The sequence below is a fragment of the Panonychus citri genome, unplaced genomic scaffold (assembly GCF_014898815.1).
Source record: "Panonychus citri isolate SS breed McGregor unplaced genomic scaffold, ASM1489881v1 Contig00077, whole genome shotgun sequence".
Lineage (NCBI taxonomy): Eukaryota > Metazoa > Arthropoda > Arachnida > Trombidiformes > Tetranychidae > Panonychus > Panonychus citri.
In genome coordinates, this window is record NW_026515482.1 from 3,265,123 (window position 1) to 3,282,916 (window position 17,794).

The following is a 17,794-nucleotide window of genomic DNA, read 5'->3' on the forward strand; positions in this document are numbered from 1 at the left end:
TTTATTAATTTTTTTTTGTTATTTTTCTATTTATTGGTAATCAGTGTTAACCTTTTCAAGAGATTAGTAAATTGTTTTCATCTTGATCATAATTCAATTGGTCAAATTGTTGAATTTTGTTTTGGTGTTTTTTTTGTTTGTGTCCATTTGGATTATCCAATGTTGGAAAACAAAATGGTTCCTCTTAAATTATTTTATCGTGTGAGTTTTTCTTTCCTTTTAAGATGATCATGGTGATTATGGTGATGATGATGATGATGAAAATGAAAATGAAGATGATGGAGCTTCAGAAATTAATGAAAAGTTCAACGTACTTACGGTTACAAACTTCATTCATGAGAAAAAGAAAGAGCCAACAGGGTCTTCTCTTTCATTTTCATTTTCATTTTCTCATCTTCTCATTATCATCACCATGTTTATCTCCTCTCTCTCTCTCTCTCTCTGAAACCAGTTTCCAGGTAGATCTTCATGTAATACAAAAAAAGTCGTTCACCGTGTTGATTTGTAGTTAAATGGCTATTTAGAAATGGTCATCATGCAACACCGATATCAGTAGCAGGTATTTAGACTGATTATCGTCTATGATTGTTGTTGAAACAATTCAATTCAATTATCTCATTATCATGAACACACTTTAACACTTGGTGACTGGTTTTCATTGTTATTTTCTTTCATCATGAAACATAATTGAAATATCATCAATTCAATGGATTTATACCTGGTCCTGGTAATTTGATTGTTTGATTATGGGTTAAATTTTTTTCAATTGTTTTTGATTAACTTTGACTCAATTAACAAAAAACGTTTAGATTGTAAACATTTTCTGATATAATTCAATTAGTTAGACTATGTAACCAGTCTGATTGATTCTATGATCAATATTAACCTGGTTAAGTAAGAAAAAAGGTAATTTATTTAATTGTCATTTCTTTATATCGATTACAATTTATTAATTTACATGTAAATTGTGAAGAAAAAAAATTCTTAATTGTGTTATTGCAATTTAGTTAATACAAATTGTGAACAATATTATTATTGTTAATGATTATTGATTATTAACAATTTAGGTATCAAATAAATGGAACAATTTGTCAATCAAATTTTTCTCTCTATCATTAACCATAACAATTTAAATTCGCAATAATATCATTTCATTAAATCTGTTTTCTTCCTGGTTAAATCATCAACAGTTAGATAGAAATTAACAATTTGATTGTTTTCCCTTCTAAATCAATTCTCATTGTTTCTTGTCTTACAATTAATGATATTAACTTGATTTTCAGATAAAATTGTTTACATAAAAATCAAATTAATTAGATTACAATCAATGACAATTTAAATTGTTTCTTTAGTAAATTCATCACATGTATACTGTATTAATGTGTGTGAGTGTAAAACTATGAAAATTCAATCAACAAACTGAGCAATCAAAAGATTAACCTGATTCCTGGATATTAGATGATGACTGAGAAATCAAATCAACAATTATTTGATTATCAACAATTAACACAACAAACCATCCAATGTAAGTCAATCAATTAACAAGCTAATCAAATACATTGAGAAGTCAAGGTTTTCTTCATTGATATTGATCAAAATTGAATAAAAGTAATACAACGAGAATCAAAATAATTTGACAATTGATTCCACAAATTGAATTACTTGAATTGATCAACCAATTAGCTAATTTTAATTCTGATGATAATGATGATGATCTTGAGATGATAGTTCATCAGCCAGACCAGTTATTTGCTTGGACAACAAACATACACACAGTAAACAACTTGTACCTCATATACATACTTCATGTATGGAAACGTAAACAGGTTTGAATATTAGTTAATAAAAAATGATGATGATGATGATGAGAAGAAGAAGAGGTTAAGATGAAATGGGAGAGGTGAGTGAGAAGGTAGAGTGAGTTAGTGAGAGAACAGATAAACGAAAATTCTAACGAGAATTGAGATTCTCTTCTTCATCCTCATCACTCTCTTCATTTGATTATTGAAAGAATTTTTTTTCTCATCATGTTTTCTCATGTAAAAACATTAGAATGTATCAGTGAGTCCATTGAACTTGTAAATTAATTTCTTTTCTCTCTCTCTCTCTCCATTCATCATAATCATTATTGTTATTAAATAATCAACAGTAAATATCCTTTGATTTTTGTTCCATCATCATAGTAATTATCATCTCTTGTCATCACCATAGACAGAGAAAGAGTGAGAGTGAGCGACCAAGAGAAAGTGATTTTATAGAAAATACCAGGAAACCAGAAAATCGGAGCCTCATGTGTTGTCCATCTGGTTTAAGTTAATCCAACAATCAACAGTTAATTAATCTCTCTGGTAAGATTATTAATCCACTTTGTGATTATCTTCAATCATTTCACTTGGTAATCAATGGTGAGATAGAGAGAGAGAGCTAGAGAGATCGAGATTCATTTCCATTGGTAAATAAGAAACCAGAAAAAAAACAAGAGGAAAAACAATGTTATTGAAATTGGAAAATCAACTTTTGATTTAGTTTATCCGGTTAATTGTGATTACTAGAAGTGAATTTAATTTGGATCATCCTCAACATCATCATCTTCTCTCTCACTCATCATTGAACATAACTAATCATCACACGATTAATGTTTAATTACCAAAAATCCATTTGAATTTTGTGTTCACCAAACTGTTTACCATAACAACAAACAACCTACAGTCTCGTTAAAAGAAACCTAAGGTTTTCCTTTTGCTTATTTTCTGCCTTGTCCTCAACTCTCTTATCATCCAACTCACTCTCTCTCTCTTTATCTTCACAAACCTTTCTTTTCTTAGATATTTTCTTATTCTTGTCTTCTTTATCTTCTCTCTGTGTTTCTCTCTCTCTCTCAATCTCTCTTACGTCTACGGTTGATATTTTTTATATTCTATCCTCTCTCTCTCTCTGCTATGTATCATTCTTTCAAATTGTGTCAATTTATTTACACCTTAATTTATATCTTTTTCCTCTCTATCAATTGTTGTCATTATTGTGCTGATTAATTGTCGTGTTTCTGTTTTATTATTCACCGAGTAGATTATTACATTTACTGTGATTACTGTGACTTTTTTGTTTCCTTCTAATACACAACTATAACCTCTATCTCTCTGTCTCTCTCTTTCTCTCTCTCACCAGGTAAAAATCATATTCCAGTGTCGTAAAGACTTGAAAGTTACTTGAAAGTAATTAAGTTTAACCTTTAATTTTCACCTTAATTATGTTATTTCTTAATCAACATTTATCATAATCATCTTCCATTTAAATTAGTGTGTTTATTAATCTCTCTGTGTCTCTCTCACCTTGTCTCTTTTCCTATTTAGTTGTTTATATTTATCTCTTTCTTTATTTTCCTATTTTCTTTTCCTCATTTTTATTTCTTTTATTTTCTTAGATAATCGTTACAATAGTGATTTTTAGCTTCCATTTCAATTGCCTTTATATTTTATGTGGATAATCAGTTGGGATTATAAATGATGATGTTTGATTTTCCTTGTTGATAAATTAGACTCATATAATTGAAGGTATTCTTGAATGTCATATACACATTTTGATAGACCCATTGGTTAGAGTGTCTAAAAGAAAGTCAATCAAACCAGAAATTCACCTGGAAAATTATTACTACTTTTCATTTTCTCTATTCTCTTATTTAGTTTTCAATAAATGACGATGATGTTGATAATTAAACCAACATGATGATGACTATAGTTTTTGTTGATTACCTGTGTCGTTGTTGTTATTGGTTATGATTGTTTAGAATTTTGGTTTTTTTTCTCTCTCTTTTTTTTCTAATTTCTTCCCATCGTCAATTATGTCCTTCTCTACCTATGTTCTTACCGCTGGTGATGTGGTCACTAATTGTTATTCAAATTGTATCTTCTATTTTAGGAATAAGAAAAGACGTTTATTATCATCTTATCCGGTTCGCAAGTGGATTATGTCTCAACACAGTGATGAAGCGACGCTGGTCTCCAGTAGTGACAGTTTCTGGGAACCAGGAAACTATAAAAGAACAACGAAACGAACGGAAGATGGTTTCAAATTGTGTAATGATTTAATTCAATTAGTTAGTGAGAGAAGTGAAATCGAGAAAAATTATGGTAAATCTTTACGTGGATGGGCCAAGAAATGGAATGAACAAATTGAGAAAGGACCAGAATATGGAACCATGGAAGCTGCTTGGAAAGGAGTTAATTTAGAAGCTGAAAGGAGATGTAATATTCATTTACAAATTAAGGATAAATTAGTTGAAGATGTTGTTCCTCAAATAAAACAATGGCAAAAGGATAATTACCATAAATCAATGATACAATTAAAGGAGAAAAAAGATTTCGATGATGCCTTTAAAAAAGTAAATTTCTCTCTTCCTCCCTCAACATTTTACCTTTTTTCCTCTCTTACAACTATTGTCTTAATGTCATTTTATCCTTAACGCCAAAAATGTCACTTTAATCCAGTTACAGTTATTATTCAAGCATTTTAGTTCATATTATTACCCACTCATCCTCTATCATCTCTCTCTCTCTCTCTCTTCCTCATCATTAATCCTCTTAAATCTTTCATCTCTCTCTCTCTCTATGTTTGGTTATGTTTTTCAATTTCCATGTTTAATCAGTGTTTTGATGTTCATCTTGATTCCACAATATCAACAACCAAAAGGATATCCTTTTTCAAGTTCAAAAAGTATCTCATTCTCAGAACCTCAGGTTACATGATTTGCTGTTTTGTTTACAAAAGAAAAGGGATATTTTTTTTGTCATCACAAATTTTGACTCTAAATTGAAGATATTTTCATCTATTCTCTTGATGAAGAATCCATCGAAATGACAATCATCTCCTTATCCTTAGTTAGTCCTTTTAATTATCCTCTTTAAAAAGAGTTACACTTAGAGGTCATCATAATGCACCAAAGTGAATTAATCTTATTCTTTCAACCACAGTTTCCTTATTTCTTTCTGTTTCTTCATATTCCTTATCCCTTATTTCCTAATCCCTGTTTTACATAATCTCTAATTTCCTATTGTTTTACTTGACTATTGATTTGTGACTAATTTGTTTCTCTTATATTCTGTTCTCTTCATCTTCTAGGCTCAAAAAACATGGGCTAAACATTTTGAAAAAGTCAACAAAGCTAAAATTGATTATCATACAGCCTGTAAAAATGAACGATCAGCGGTTAACCAAGAGCGGAATGCATCCGGAGACACTTCCCTCTCACCTGACCAGGTAAATCTGGTTTACCTGTCGATAGTTATTCATATCAGACAGAAAAGGAAAAAAAGAAGAAGAAAATAAATCTAAATACGCTGATTTGCTTGGCTTCCGGTGATAATTTTTGCCATTAACATGATGATGATGATGGTGATAATTTCTCCGAGAATATTTATCTTCTCCCTGAAGATGAATTTTTTTTTTCAACAAGAAACAAGAAATGATTGAGAGAGAAAATCTTGTTTTCTTTTCTGTTGATTCCTTTTAATGACAATAATTGTGTAAAAAATTTACTTTCAAATCACGACCTTCACCATTACTCAACTAGTGAGATGAGCTCAGTTACTATCACCTCCATCATCATGTTAATCATTATCATCATATAAGCCAATCAACCTTGATCTGTCACATTAATTTGAACACCACAACATACACACACACACACACACTCGTACACTCCATATACAGTTGCATAAACTTTACTCTTATTGATTAACTTTACCTTTTTCTGTTCCTTATTAATTACTGTCATGATGATTAGCTGATTCCATTGATTAATTTTTATCTTTTTTCTCTTCTTTCTCTATCGTAGGTCAAAAAATTACAAGATCGAGTTGCTAAATGTAAAGAGGAAGTACAAAAAACGAAAGAAAAATATGAACAGTCTCTCAAAGAGATTAGTGATTATAATGCCAAGTATATTGAAGATATGACCGTTGTATTTGATAAGTGCCAGGAATTTGAACATAAGCGTCTCGATTTTTTCAAGAAGATGCTATTCGCCATCCATGACTGCCTTAATATCTCCGCCAATCCCGAATTACCTTTAATCTATGAAGAGTACAGACACACAATACAAAACGCCGATGCCTGTAAAGACCTCAGATTATGGTCAAATAATAACGGTGTCGGAATGACCATGAATTGGCCAATATTTGAGGTAAGATTGACATTTGTTTGAATTGAAATTTCATCTCTTTTTTTACTCATTTGTCACTTGATTATTATATTTTTTCTGTATGCTCATTATTATTAATGATGATAATAATTCATTCAATTTTAGAATAGCATTCAAATTAATTGTTACAATATTTATTTTTCCGATACTTTAACAACAATTGAATTTGTCCTCTCTTTCTTATTCATGCTCTTGTTGATTGTTTTTGCTTTAGCTTTTGTTTCTGATTGTTGAATCTTCTTCCTTTGATTGTTTTACTACAAATTAACTAAATTATGTCTCAACTAGTCCTTGAAAATAACCATTGTATTAATAATTTACTGTTTTTCCACAATTAAGAAAATTTTTTCCAATTCACTTTCACTAAATCAACAGGTTCTTTTATGTTGTTGTTTACTATCATTTCTCTTTCTCTCTCTCTCTCCTACATCTTCCTCTCATCTTGATCATCCCTTTAATTTCAAATCAGATCTGATTTTCATTGAAACATGTAATCAACTAATTGCGTAGGTTTTGATTTTCACCTTAAATCACAGTTTCACTTTATCCTTAGTTATTATCTATTTACCTTTACAATAATTATCTTACTATTACAGTTAACTACTGGCCGAGAATTGATTACAATTAGTTTATTTTCTCGGCAATCCTACAATTAACATACTTTACCATCTATGAAATGGTTTAATTTGTTTGATGATTTTAATTTTGTTGTAACTTTTTTTTTCTCCATAAAATTGATTTTATTTGCGTGTGTGTTTGTAATGTTACAATTATTATTAATATAATATATCGTTTCAAGATAATTTAACAAGTATAATATAGTATATATATTTTAATTACTATCACTATATATTGTTTGATTGTTTAAGTGTGTGAGTGTTAATTTATCAACCATCATCCTGAAAATCATCTTAACAATAGAGTCGTTATTATGTCTGCAGGAATAATGATAATCAGTCAAATAATGGTGAACGTGTTTGCATGATATTCATCTGAGTGTATCATCACCTTAAATGGTTAATTTTGATTAATTTGTTAACTTTTTAATTGCCTCATATGCGATACTTGATATTACGTTAGTTTTGTTATCATGGCGCTCTAACTAATCAACAATATCGTCCTTCAATTTTTCAATATCCATCTGCATTGATCCCATGTTGTTGTTATCCATTATTTTTTTTATCATGAATCAAACAATCTGCTCATTCATTTAAAACAATTAACTCTTTCACTAACAATGATTTATTCCGATGAATAATATCGTTTCTCTCTCTCTCTTCTTTGCCTGTTATCATCATCATCATCATCATCATTTCCATAGGAATATTGTGAAGAGTTTCGAGATATAATTGGTAAACCAAGCAAGAAAAGCACCATCGCCGAAACTGGTATTACTCTTGTAAATCAACATAAATTCAACGAGGAATTACCTGTAATTTTCTCATTACTATTATCATTAATACCTTTCCATATCCTCCTATTGCGATTAATTAACTTAGTCTGACCTCTTGACCAGTGTAGTCCGTTGATTGTTTGTTTTATTTGTTCTAATTAACTAATTTTTCCTAATAATTATTCTCTCTCTCTCTCTCATTTTGTTTTAATTGTCTCAATTTCTGACCATTTCTTTTGACTTTCACTATTCACCTATCACGATTAATTAATGACCGCAATTAATTTACTAATTTAACCACGGGCTATGGTTTTATTTGTTTGAATGTTTATTAATCTTTAAATTGTTACAATTTGTTTTGTGTTTCTCTCTCTTGTTTTTCCAATACCTTAATTAATTTTGCGACTTTTTTGTTAATTACTAACAATTATGGTTGAAAACTAATCTTAATCCACAATGAATGTTAATTGTTAATAATTTAGTTTGTTTGACAATAGTAACAGTTTTAATGTGTTACCGGTTTTCATTAAAAATTTAATGGGAAAGTTTATCAACCTTAATCCTGATTAACTTGACATACATTCATATAAATAAGTAAATTGTAATTAATTTATTAGTTCATTATCATTACCATTTTGATTAAGATGAGATTTAATTTCATCCGCATTACCAATCTAATTAATTTGATGATGATAAATATTTAAACTAATAACAATTAAACATTCATTGTATCCCAACCAAACCTTTAACACTGATACTGTTAATCAATTTTGAAAAACAATTAATCAATACTAATCAATCCCAAATTATACAATCAATCTAATTGTTTATATTTCATATTAATAATAAGTTTTGTTTTTAATTTCTTTCTATTAATTACTTTTACTATACCAGGAATATGCATCTGATTTACCAACAAGTAATAAGGATAAGAAATTAAAAGGAGATAATTCAAATGTCGTGGAGCAAAACAATTTAACTAATGGTAGCAATGGAATTACCAACAATCAGAACAATCAAAATGAAATTAACAACAAAAACTCCAATAACATTAATAACGATGATACCGAAATAGATTCTCATATTAACACGTAAGTATCAATAGGTTAATGTGATGATTACAATTAAGTTACAACATTAATCATAATCATTTAAATTGTTATACTTTCATAGACAGACTTATAAATATTTAATATCGTAATTAATTTTGACATTTATGATTTTACTTGTTAGATGCTAATCAATTTTACCTGATTAGTTTCTGTCTTCACTATCAATTAGATTATCGCGTTTCTAGACAGTGTCATAAACTAATTTAGACGTGATAAGTTAAATCAATCCGTTAATCATGTAAATCATTGAATAGTAATTTAAATTGTTGTTTTATGTTTTCTTACATTTTCTCAATTATTTGTGACTTGTTCAGCAATTGAATAATATTAGCAACATTATTATTAATTCTGATGCTCACATGTATGTGTGTATATATAACTGTTTAGATTGTAAAATTAGCTTAATCAACTGTCCACTAATTTAGTAACAATTGTTTAATTTAGTTATTTTTATGATTTAAGGGAAAGAGCAATTAGTTTATCCTTTTAAATGGTCACAACGAAAAAAATAAGTAATCGCTTTAAGTGTTGAGCTAACTTTTTGTCAGATCTAACAAGATCTCGTATTGAGATCACAATTTATTTGATTTATTTATTTGTATCTTGTAAAAAAAAAGGATAATCATGATTTTGACCAGTGCTTATTGACCTTTAGTTTTCAGGGTGACCTCTATTTTTTTCATTCATTCCTGATTCTGGTTTCAGGCTTCCTGATTCCTGAGCCTTTTTCTGGTGTTACTACTATTCATTAGGATTCTTTAAATAGTTCAAATCTTTTTTTTGTGGTGTTTAAATAGTTGCAACTAAATTGATCTAATTAACTTATCATATTTAGCCCTCTTTCAATAACCATCATATCTTAAATCATCGACCGAGATTATTATTGTAGCTTCTTTTTAAATTTACTTCCATTTAATTGCAAATGAAACCAATTAACTAACAAATATTATTGAGCTTTGAATCTCTCAATTATTTACGCAACTTGATAATTATTACAATTATGATTAGTAATCTATTGATTTACTTTCATTATCTTGTGATCAGGTGAATCTTTAAAATTTAATTGATCGTTTTTTTATATATCAATTTTTTTTTCACCAAATTAAATGAAAGTTCTTAATTGTTGTTAATTAAAAGCCTGATACCAATTGAAAAATAAGGGGGCACTGATTGAACAATCATTTTATGTCAAAATTAATTACGGTAATTAGTCTGGAAAAATTTGGTTTCAAACTATTTGCTTGAAGCAATTTGAACTAAATACATTTTTAAAACAATTATCATTACCTTGATTTTAATACTAATTGGAGATGATTATTATTTTAATTACACAGAAATGGTAAAACTGATAGCAATCCATTTGATGATGAACGGGAAGAGTGGGATGATTATGCTAATGATGCCTTAGTGGACAATGGTGAGCCCGGTGTCCCTGTAAGAGCCTTATATGATTACGAAGGAGCTGAATCTGACGAATTATCTTTTAAACAAGGTACATTTTCAATCAGTGAATCAATTAACTAATTGTTGGTCGAATTGAGTTTTAATTTGCTTTTTTCTTGTTTCATTTGTTTTTTTTAGGTGATATATTTGAAAAATTAGAAGATGAAGATGAACAAGGTTGGTGTAAAGGACGTAAAGATGGACGCGTTGGCCTTTATCCCGCCAATTATGTCAAATTAGTTTGTTAATTTGTCGACGATTGTTAATGTTGACCAACTTATATCACATCACATTCATCATCTTCCACCTTTTCAATCAACATCCAAAAAAAACATCAACGATAATATTGATGATCATGGAAATTTTTCTAGTTCATTTTGTCCAATGAACACTAATTTAATTTAATTTGGTTAAAAATTTAGTTTTCTGACCTACTGATTACTAAAATGCCTATGGAAAACAACAATTACCATTTTAATTAGATGAAAATAAGTGAATAAGATAATTTCACAATTCGTTTTTTGCTGATCAATCCCAAATTCTATCATAACTATTATACAATAACTTAAAAATTAATCAATTTTTATCATCATATTATTATCGTAATTGTTTACTTTCGATCTAAAAAAACAAACACATTGTATTGATATTGTAATTAACCTTAATTACCTTAATTATATTATAATATATTATTAAGAAAAAAAGTGAAAAAAAAGAGAGAAAGAGCAAGAAAACAAATAAGAATACAAATAATACATATTCTCATAAGAATAACCAATGGTCACAATTTGATTAACATCGATACACATGAAGAAGATTAACTAATCTGATTGGGAAACAAATGTCACATTTTGAAACAATTTCTCAAGAGGCAAAGGAAACAATTAACATACAAAATTGAAGATTAACTTTGGACACATTTGATTCTCTGGATAAAAGATATTAACTTGGGAAAAAAGATGTCGCTTAATTGGATTAATGTTTCTTTTTTTAACAAGAAAAAAAAAATACTAGGAATTAAATGAGAATGAAGGAATAACCTCAGGAGAAGATGGAAAATGTGTGAGAATAAGCGATAGTAATTATTAGGAAAATAAAGTGTACATAGTAAATTGGGAAGAGAGAGAGAGAGAAAGAGAGATAATAGAATTTTGGAAAAAGGTCAAGTCGGAGGATGGAGATTAACAGGATAATAATAGTAAAGACAATGGGAGAGGAAGCGGTTCTCTCATATTTAGAGTCAACTTGGTGGTTGATTGTTGTTAAGCTATTGGTCACCAAGAAGAATAAAGAAGAAAAAAGAAAGAGGATGAAAAGAGATGATGATTAGAGTGATGAAAGAAGTTAAAAGAAGCCGACTTTTTCTTCATCACAAGCGGCATCGCAAGTTTGACCTCTTCATCCTTTTTCTCTCTCATTTTACTTTTTTTTTCTTCTTCTTTTTCTCACTTTCTTTTTCCCTCCCTCTTCATCTCTCTGTCATCTTCTTCCTACTCCTCCGCCTCTTCCTCCTCCCTCTTCCATTTTTATCTTCATCTCTTTGTCTCCTTACATTTATTTCAGTGTCGGACTGTACACCTAAGTTCCTCTCGAGTCAACATCGGACATCAATCAACACAAACACTTTTTTAGCATCAAGTTTGTCGAAACGGGAAATCGTGTTCTTTTTTTTTCCTTCCTCTTTCTCTGTGAATATTTCCCTTTCTACTGGACAATGTTGATCCTTTGGTCCACTTGTTTTATATTAATGTGGCTTTTAGCTAATTGTGATGCTGCTTCCGTGATACCATTACAATTTGATGATGAAGGACCTTTTTCGTCAAATAAAAATTCTGAATCAGCTTATGTTGCTTCACTTGCAAATATCGCTTATCGTTCAATTGTTTTACCGGCAACTTGTACATCCCTAGGAATTGATTCAAGTGTTTGTGAAACTTTCTCAGCAACATTGTCAACCAAAATGAACATTTATTGGGCCAAATCGGAAAATAAAACTGATCTTAGGGTAATCAGTTCTAGTGATAAAACTGCCATTGGTCCAGAGAATCGTAATGTGCTCGCAATTAGATCATCATCACTATCATCTTCGTCAACTGTATTCATCTTTTTCTTTGGTGAACGTTTCGGACAATTCCCATGTTTAAGGGATCATGGGAGAGTCACTGGTAAGTTATAATTCATCTTCGAACTTTATTTTTCTCCATTAGTCATTATATTAATTGTTGTCCTTGTTTTCCAATCAGATCATGGCCAAGGAAAATGTTTGGTATATTGTGTTCAGAGGAGCAACTATTTAAATCCAATTAAGACAAAAGTTTGCACCAGTGATTCACTTCCCTCGACGCATTTTGTTGGTTATCCTCATTCTAGTAGAAATTTGATCCGATGTATTGATGGAATTCTTGGTGAGTAAACAATTAAATTCATTTCTGGATTTGTTTTACTGATTCTTTTTCTTTTTCTTCATTTATTTGATTCCTCTCCTCCAGGCGCTGCTTCTTGTTGAAATGATGACGAATGAACAATTGTATATGGAATCTTTATAAAATTTTATTGACTTTGTGTCAACTCATCAAAACCGCTTTTATAAATCAAAAATTCATCACCTTACGTAAACTGTAGATAAACTATAACCATAAAGATAGTGAAAACAATCATTAAACAATATAAAATGATGTTATCAGTTGAACCTCTTCTTTCGGTTAGCCTAAGGACGGTACTTGACATACCAAGTTGCTGGAAAATGTCACTTAAATTTGTTTTAATCTTTTTAAATGTATCCCTTTGTTCACGTAATTTAGACATTGTAGCCATTCCACCGGCCAACATTTCATCTACTTGATTATGGAAACCAGTCAATTTAGTGTTCTCTTGAGTAACATAATCTCCTAAATCGATTGTTGTTGATGTTGGTCTCATTCTTCTGGTAGTTTTTCTTGAATCCCAAGAATCATTTGGGTTAACTGGTATATAATTACCATTTTGAGAATTCATATCTTGATTAAAAAATAAATAAAATAACAGCAATAATAAAACAAAAACTAAACAGAAAAGAAAAGAAAAAATCAATCAAAAATAAAATTTGTGAGAAAAAAAAAATTATATTCAAATTCAATTTGAATTTGACAAATAATCGGATAATACAAAAAGCTCTGAAACAAAATCACATTAACATTTGAACACTTACCTTGTGAAAAATGGGTTAAATTTAGATGGAAAAACTTAATTAATTGTAAAACTAATCAATTTAATTGTCAAAATACAAACGATGATAGTGACGCGTAATTAAATCACAATCAGAGAGAAACAATAACAATAGAAAAATATCGGTATCAGGATCGAAATTGGATTCGAATTCCGATCTATCGAGAGAAAATCAGTTCGATAGATCGAAAATTCCTCATAAAGGTTGTCACTTTTTCTATCACCAGATGGAGACACTTATGGTCTAAGAATTGGATCCAAATGATTGTGACTTTTTCTTTGATGATTATTGAGAATCGTAAATTGTTTGGTTTTAATTAATTAAATTAATTTGATTTGAAAAGTTTAAATTTTTTTCATCGATTTGGTATTTTGTTAATTCTTACAATGGTTGTTGCCCAAGTAAAGGAGAAGAATGTTAAACCTTTAGGTAAAAGTGAAACACCGGTTGAAAAGGATGAACCTACTGAAGGGAACAGTGACTTGACGGTTTTGGAAGAAATTAAAGAACATGCTAAATGTATTGAGAAATTTGTCATCAATAAAGAGCCTCGATTTATGTTACGAGTTATCCGTGCTTTGGTTGCTACCCGGAAGAAGCTTAATTCAAGAGTTTTGATGAAATTAATCAATGGTTTCTATACGGTTTCATCTGCTCAAAGAGATACTCTTTTGGCTTTCATTGAACAAGAGCCTATGGATGTTGACTCTTGTAATCAAATACCTTTTAAAGGGAGAACTGGTAAAGCAGCCTCATCACCTCTTCTAATTGAACTTGATGTCTACCTTCATTTACTTTTGCTTCTTCACTCTATTGACTCTGGTAACCTCGACAGTGTAAGTCTAACCTTCTAAATCTGATATTGATGTTAAGCTCTTTAAATAAGAGATGATGTGATTACCCTCATTTCAATTTGTGTATCTTTCATTACTAATTTAATCTTTTTTTTCAATCGATTGTCTGATTTTACAGGCTGTCAAATGTTCAGATCTTCTTATGGCTAAACTTTCAAATTCTCAAAATCGTCGAACCTTGGATTTATTGGCAGCCAAATGTACTTTCTACCATTGTCGAGTTTATGAATTGACAAATAAATTTAACTTTGTCAAGAGTTTACTTCACAGTAGACTAAGAACTGCAACTTTGAGAAACGATTACGAAGGGCAAGCTGTTTATCTCAATTGTTTACTTCGTTTATATTTGCATTACAATCTTTACGATCAAGCCGCTAAATTGGTCTCAAAATCTGTTTTCCCTGAAGTTGCCTCCATCAATGAATGGGCAAGATTTTTGTACTATCTTGGTAGAATCAAGGCAATTCAATTGGATTATTCTGAAGCTCATTCCAATCTGGTTCAAGCGTTACGTAAATCACCCCAACAAACTGCTGTTGGTTTTAAACAAACTATCCAAAAACTAGCAATCACGGTAGAGCTATTATTGGGAGAGATTCCCGATCGATCTGTTTTTCGTCAACAAATTTTCCGACGAGCTTTGGCTCCCTATTTTCAACTAACCCAAGCTGTTAGAACTGGTAATTTGGCTCGATTTAATGAAGTCTTGGAAAACTTTGGACCCAAATTTGAAGCTGATCATACTTACACTTTGATTATTCGACTTCGTCATAATGTAATCAAAACTGGAGTAAGAATGATTAACCTCTCCTATTCACGTATTTCTTTAGCTGATGTAGCACAAAAGTTGATGCTCGACTGTGCCGAAGATGCTGAATACATTGTCGCCAAAGCGATTCGTGATCGAGTAATCGAGGCAACAATTGATCACGAAAAGGGTTACATGCAGTCAAAAGAAACAGTTGATGTTTATTGTACCGCTGAACCACAAGCCGCTTTCCATCAGCGAATCACTTTCTGTTTAGATATTCATAATCAATCAGTTAAAGCAATGAGATTCCCTCCTAAGTCATACAACGCTGACCTGGAATCCGCCGAAGAAAGGAAAGAAAGGGAAAAACAAGACTTGGAATATGCCAAGGAAATGTCTGATGCCGATGATGATGAATTCTAATTTTTTTACCATGCAATTTATTAACTCTTAGATATATAATTATATCCAACATTTATAATAAGAAACAAAAGCAAAGCCTCTGAAACAATTAAGCGAGTGGTAAATTTTGTTAGTGAAAAAAAACAACAACATCAAACAATTAAATAAATGGCTTCTGGTATTAACAAGAAAAAAAATATCTAAATCAATCAAAATTGTTCCAATTAACCTTAATTGCAGGAAAATATTGTTCTATTAATCTCCAAGAAAAGGCAACAATTAAAACTGATTGTTATTCTATATATAGAATCCGGAGCCTTTTAATTTCTACAATCAATTGTACATTCTAAATTTTAATTTACCCAACAATTTAATAATTGCTCGATGATTATGTCTGAATAGTGAACAATTTAACCTCCATCCAAATGTATTTGATATTAACACTGTTGATGAAACTGTTGACAATCAACGAGGTAAACGGTAATTTAGCTAATTATTTCTGTGCACCAACCTACGATTCAGTGGATAATTTAATCAAAGATTTAATTGCTACGAATCTTAATCACAGTGTTGTTGAAGGAATTCACGATTTCTGTAAGCGTCGTAATCCCTCATTCCAAGAATCCGATGAGAGTTTAATTCCTGATCGAGTTACAGTTACTCGAAATTCATCTTTCTGGTTAACATCATTTACTCACAATAGTTTACCAATGATTTATGAGAAGAAACAATCAACCCAATTAGATGATAATTCACAATTAACTTGGTTCCTTTATGTTTTATCTCGTCGTCCATTTGATTGTCCAACTTGTCGTATATCAATTTACCTTTCATTCAATATAAGCATTGATCTACCAGCGATTAATATAAATGTCACCTATGGATTTCTGAAGACAATGTTCCCAGGATTTGTTGATTACACTTCTCCAGCGGTGATTTGGCGTGAAGATAAATCAAAATTCATCACAATCAACAGCAATTTAACAATTAACAAGGAATCGCGAGAAACTATGGATGTCGATCAATCAACAAGCGAGGTGAACATTTATTTTGACAACAGTTTTTTTGGTGAATTTGATCAACATTTTCTAGTTGGTTTTAAGATACCAGATAATTTTCTTAATCAAACTGGATCAAATGAAACAATTGCATCATTATTTTCATTGCTTAAAAGTCAACAATATGGACTGTTATTCACTCGAGATGGTAAATCAATTCCAGTAGATTATGATTCTTTCATGATGAAACCTTTAATTACTTACACTTTGTGCTATTCAGCTGATAACTCAAGCAATACAGTTAATTACAAAGCTCTATCAACATGTTATCCTTACGTAGATGATTTCGTTAGTCATTGTATTTGCTGGGAAACAACTAAATGGAAAATTTATTTCTTAATTGTAATGATTACCATTTTATCAATTCTCCCGTTGGTCTATTTAATTTGTCACTTCTATTCAAAACCAAAGGTTAATTCAATTGAGAGATATGAATTGCCCGATGCTCCGGTTGCTTGTGGTTTCGTTAGTTCATTAAAGTTTCGTTGTGGTCATTTAGTTGGTCATCGATTACCTGGTTCTTTTAACGTTGACCTTAAACGTTCAAATGGTTCGTCGATTGGGAAGTTTACGATTCCCTCGTCGACTCTATGGTCAACCTGTTGCTTATTGACAAACGATGTTACCGATTTAATTGTCTTCTTCAAATCGGTTCGACCGATGGACAAACCTCGTTACATTGAGATCACTTTTTGTCGGGAAAACTCAAGATTAGCACCTAAGTTGGTCTACTTATATGGCCTACTAATCGAAACCACTGCTTTCCAACAAGTTTATCCCTACAGTCATTACCTTCAACACAATCGAAATGTCCGTTTATCCGATTCCAACGATTGGACTCGAGCCTTGACTCGAATCAATTTAACAACCAGTCTACCGATTTGTTTACAAAAAGTTCAATCGTTAACCATAATCGAAAGGCTATTCATTGGTATCTACGTGTTTCAATATTTAGCGGAAAAGTTAATTGCTAACCTGGAATCTTATTCCAATCATTATATTGCTGGAATTGCTGAAGGTTTATCGGCTTCTCTATTTCTTTACACTTGGCTATTGATTATTTATATTTGCTTTTTCAAACGACATGATACCGATCGTTACAATCTGATGACATTGTCACAAAATCATCAACTATTCACCTTAATTGGTATCATTTTATTTGTCATGATTATCATTGAGATTTTCAATTCTTTCATGGTTATTGAAAAGTCAGTCTGGAAAAACGATTCATTTAATTCAACAATCGCCTCTACTTATTCATCAACTGTTCAACGTTACGATATCAATTGGATAATTGCAACTCTAATTGCTTTCATTGTTTCATTGATTGGCTCATTGATTATCGAGAAGATTATTTTTAAATTACATAAGCCAATTAAA

At 30.5% G+C, this 17,794-nt stretch overlaps 3 protein-coding genes across 12 annotated transcripts; all 3 read left to right on the forward strand.

Moving 5' to 3' along the window:
• The first annotated feature begins 58 nt into the window (after positions 1-58).
• On the forward strand, positions 59-10,736 carry LOC128387135 (protein kinase C and casein kinase substrate in neurons protein 1-like). 10 transcript variants are annotated; one of them, XM_053346306.1, is made up of 9 exons: positions 2,774-3,212; positions 3,422-3,551; positions 3,916-4,378; positions 5,116-5,253; positions 5,831-6,178; positions 7,518-7,628; positions 8,484-8,680; positions 10,036-10,193; positions 10,283-10,736. In XM_053346306.1, exons 3-9 carry the CDS (start codon positions 3,965-3,967, stop codon positions 10,390-10,392), a joined length of 1,476 nt encoding a protein of 491 aa, XP_053202281.1. In that variant the 5' UTR covers positions 2,774-3,212; positions 3,422-3,551; positions 3,916-3,964; the 3' UTR covers positions 10,393-10,736. The 10 variants fall into 10 exon arrangements, with proteins under 10 accessions (XP_053202285.1, XP_053202286.1, XP_053202277.1 ...); XM_053346308.1 differs by having other exon boundaries at positions 2,774-3,165; XM_053346310.1 differs by lacking the exons at positions 2,774-3,212; positions 3,422-3,551 and adding an exon at positions 59-201.
• A 575-nt stretch (positions 10,737-11,311) lies between these two features.
• Positions 11,312-12,819, forward strand: LOC128387143 (uncharacterized). The gene is made up of 3 exons (XM_053346322.1): positions 11,312-12,309; positions 12,388-12,549; positions 12,634-12,819. Exons 1-3 carry the CDS (start codon positions 11,859-11,861, stop codon positions 12,648-12,650), a joined length of 630 nt encoding a protein of 209 aa, XP_053202297.1. The 5' UTR covers positions 11,312-11,858; the 3' UTR covers positions 12,651-12,819.
• A 780-nt stretch (positions 12,820-13,599) lies between these two features.
• On the forward strand, positions 13,600-15,658 carry LOC128387137 (26S proteasome non-ATPase regulatory subunit 3-like). The gene is made up of 2 exons (XM_053346312.1): positions 13,600-14,185; positions 14,322-15,658. The coding sequence occupies exons 1-2, from the start codon at positions 13,736-13,738 to the stop codon at positions 15,375-15,377; spliced, it is 1,506 nt and encodes a 501-aa protein (XP_053202287.1). The 5' UTR covers positions 13,600-13,735; the 3' UTR covers positions 15,378-15,658.
• The last annotated feature ends 2,136 nt before the right edge of the window (positions 15,659-17,794 follow it).